The following is a 2,500-nucleotide window of genomic DNA, read 5'->3' on the forward strand; positions in this document are numbered from 1 at the left end:
TTTTTCTTTCTCTTTTTCTTTCTCTTTTTCTCTTTCTCTCTCTTTCTCTTTCTCTTTTTCTTTCACTTTTTCTTTCTCTTTCTCTTTCTCTTTCTTTCTCTCTCTCTTTCTTTCTCTTTTTCTTTCACTTTTTCTTTCTCTCTCTCTTTCTCTCTCTCTATCTCTTTCTCTTTATTTCTCTTTATTTCTCTCTCTCTCTCTCTCTCTCTCTCTCTCTCTCTCCCTCTCCCTCTCTCCCTCTCCCTCTCCCTCTCCCTCTCCCTCTCTCTCTCCCTCTCCCTCTCCCTCTCTATCCCTATCTCTCTCTCTCTCTCACTCACACTCACACTCACTCTCACGCTCACTCCCACTCAGAATCTGGCATAAAACTTATTTAAAAAGGAAGACAAAAATGAAAGCATAAAATACCACGTTCGACATTCTGAAAAAGGCAGCGACATGGAGGTCTTGCTGGACGAGAACGGATGAACATAAAAGGAAAAGATAACGGAAGAAAGAGATAACGGGGAAAGGAGAATGGAAGGAAATAGAGAAAAGGTAGAAAGGAAAGAGAGGAAGGAAAGAGAGGAAATGAAATGAGGGAAAGAGGAGAATGGAAATGAAGAGAGAAAAGAATGAAAGGGAAAGAGAGGAAGTAATGGAAGAGAGGAAAAAGGAAAGAGAGGAAGAAAAAGGAAATGAGAATGCGAGAGATAGAAAAAGGAAATGAAGAGAAGAGGAAGGGAAATGAGAGGAAATGAAGAAAAAGGAAATGAAAGGGAAAGAGAGGAAGTGGTGGAAATGAGAGAGATAGAAAAAGGAAATGAGAGGGAAAGAGAGGGAGTGGTGGAAATGAGAGAGATAGAAAAAGGAAGTGAGAGGGAAAGAGAGGAAGGAATGGAAATGAGAGAGATAGAAAAAGGAAATGAGAGGGAAAGAGAGGAAGGAATGGAAATGAGAGAGATAGAAAAAGGAAATGAGAGGGAAAGAGAGGAAGGAATGGAAATGAGAGAGATAGAAAAAGGAAATGAGAGGGAAAGAGAGGAAGGAATGGAAATGAGAGATAGAAAAAGGAAATGAGGAAGTAATGGAAATGAGAGAGTTGGAAAAAGGAAGTAAGAGGGAAAGATAGGAAGGAAAGGGAGAGAAAGGAAATTGAAATGAAAGAGAGGGAAAAAAGAAAGAGAAGGAAGGGAAATAAAGGAAATGAAAGAGAAAGAGAGAAAGTAATGAAAAGGAGAGAGATAAAAAAGGAAATTAGAGAGAGTGAGAGGTAGGAAAGAGAAAGAGAGAAGGAGAGAGAGAAAGGAAAGGATTTGAAAGAGATAGAAATGAATGAAAAGGAGAGGAATTAAAGGCAATGAGAGAGAAAGAAAAAGAAAATGAAAGAGAAGGTGAGAAAGAAAGGAAATGAAAGAGAAAGAGAGAAAAAAAAGAAAAAGAAAGAGAGTAAGAAAAGGAAATGAAAGAGAAAGAGAGGAAGGAAAGATAATGAAAGAGAAAGAGAGGAAGGAAAGATAATGAGAGAGAGAAAGAGAGAAAGGAAATGAAAGAGAAAGAGAGAAAAGAAAAGAAAGAAAGAGAGGAAGGAAAGGAAACGAAAGAGAAAGAGAGGAAGGAAAGATAATGAGAGAGAGAAAGAGAGAAAGGAAATTAAAGTGAAAAGAGAGAAGGGGAAGGAAAAAGAAAGAGAGGAAGAAAAGGAAATGAAAGAGAAAGAGAGGAAGGAAAGATAATGAGAGAGAGAAAGAGAGAAAAGAAATTAAAGTAAAAAGAGAGAATCGGAAGGAGAAAGAGAAGAGTTCGAATGGAAAAGAGAAAGAGAAAAGAAAGGAAAGAGAAATATAAAAAAGAAAGGAAAGGAAAGAGGAAAAAACAAAGGAAATAGGAAACATAAAAAAAGGAAAAAAAAAGAAAAAGAGAGAAGGGAAAGGGAAGGAGAAACAGAGAGAGAAAAACGAAAGGGAAAAACAGATTGGAGAGGGGAATTAGAGACAGAGAAAAATAAGGAAGGGAGGAAATGGAGAAAGAAAATGAGAGATAAACAAAGAAATGAGAAAAAGTGATAGAATAGAGAAAAGGAAAGAGGGGGAAAAAAATAGACGAAAGTGAAAGAGAGAAAGAAGAAGAATAAGAAAGAGAAGAAGAGAAAACGAAAGAGAGAAAGAGAAGAAAGAAAAGAAAAAACGAAATTTTGAAAAAAACAAACAAAGAAAAACAGAGAACTAGATAAAAACGAAAAAAGTGAAGAAAAAAAAGAGGAAAAAAACAAAAAACAAAGAAACGGAAGAAACAATATGAAAAGAGAGAGAGAGAGAGAGAGAGAGAGAGAGAGAGAGAAAGAGAGAGAGAGAGAGAGAGAGGGAGAGAGAGAGAGAGAGAGCGCGAACCCCCCCCAAAAAAAATCTTTCCTTCCTACCTTATGAGCTTGCAGAACCGGCAACACTAGCATCAAAAGTTGTAACAATAGGATTGCTCGGGAGTGCTTCATGATGGCAAGGATATGTTGCTCGTACGACAC

The 2,500-nt window shown here is 37.2% G+C and overlaps 1 protein-coding gene across 1 annotated transcript in view; it reads right to left on the bottom strand.

The window, feature by feature from the left end:
• Window positions 1–2,500, bottom strand: part of LOC122262021 (uncharacterized) — a 10,962-nt gene that overhangs the window by 8,402 nt on the left and 60 nt on the right. The window contains exon 1 of the mRNA XM_086532075.1: window positions 2,399–2,500. This exon is cut by the window's right edge and continues 60 nt beyond it. Within this exon, the coding sequence (XP_086388201.1) occupies window positions 2,399–2,470 (72 nt within the window). The 5' untranslated portion in view covers window positions 2,471–2,500. The remainder of the gene's footprint in view (window positions 1–2,398) is intronic.

Source organism: Penaeus japonicus, unplaced genomic scaffold, assembly GCF_977035675.1.
Source record: "Penaeus japonicus unplaced genomic scaffold, GWHDUDI00000001_assembly GWHDUDI00000037, whole genome shotgun sequence".
Lineage (NCBI taxonomy): Eukaryota > Metazoa > Arthropoda > Malacostraca > Decapoda > Penaeidae > Penaeus > Penaeus japonicus.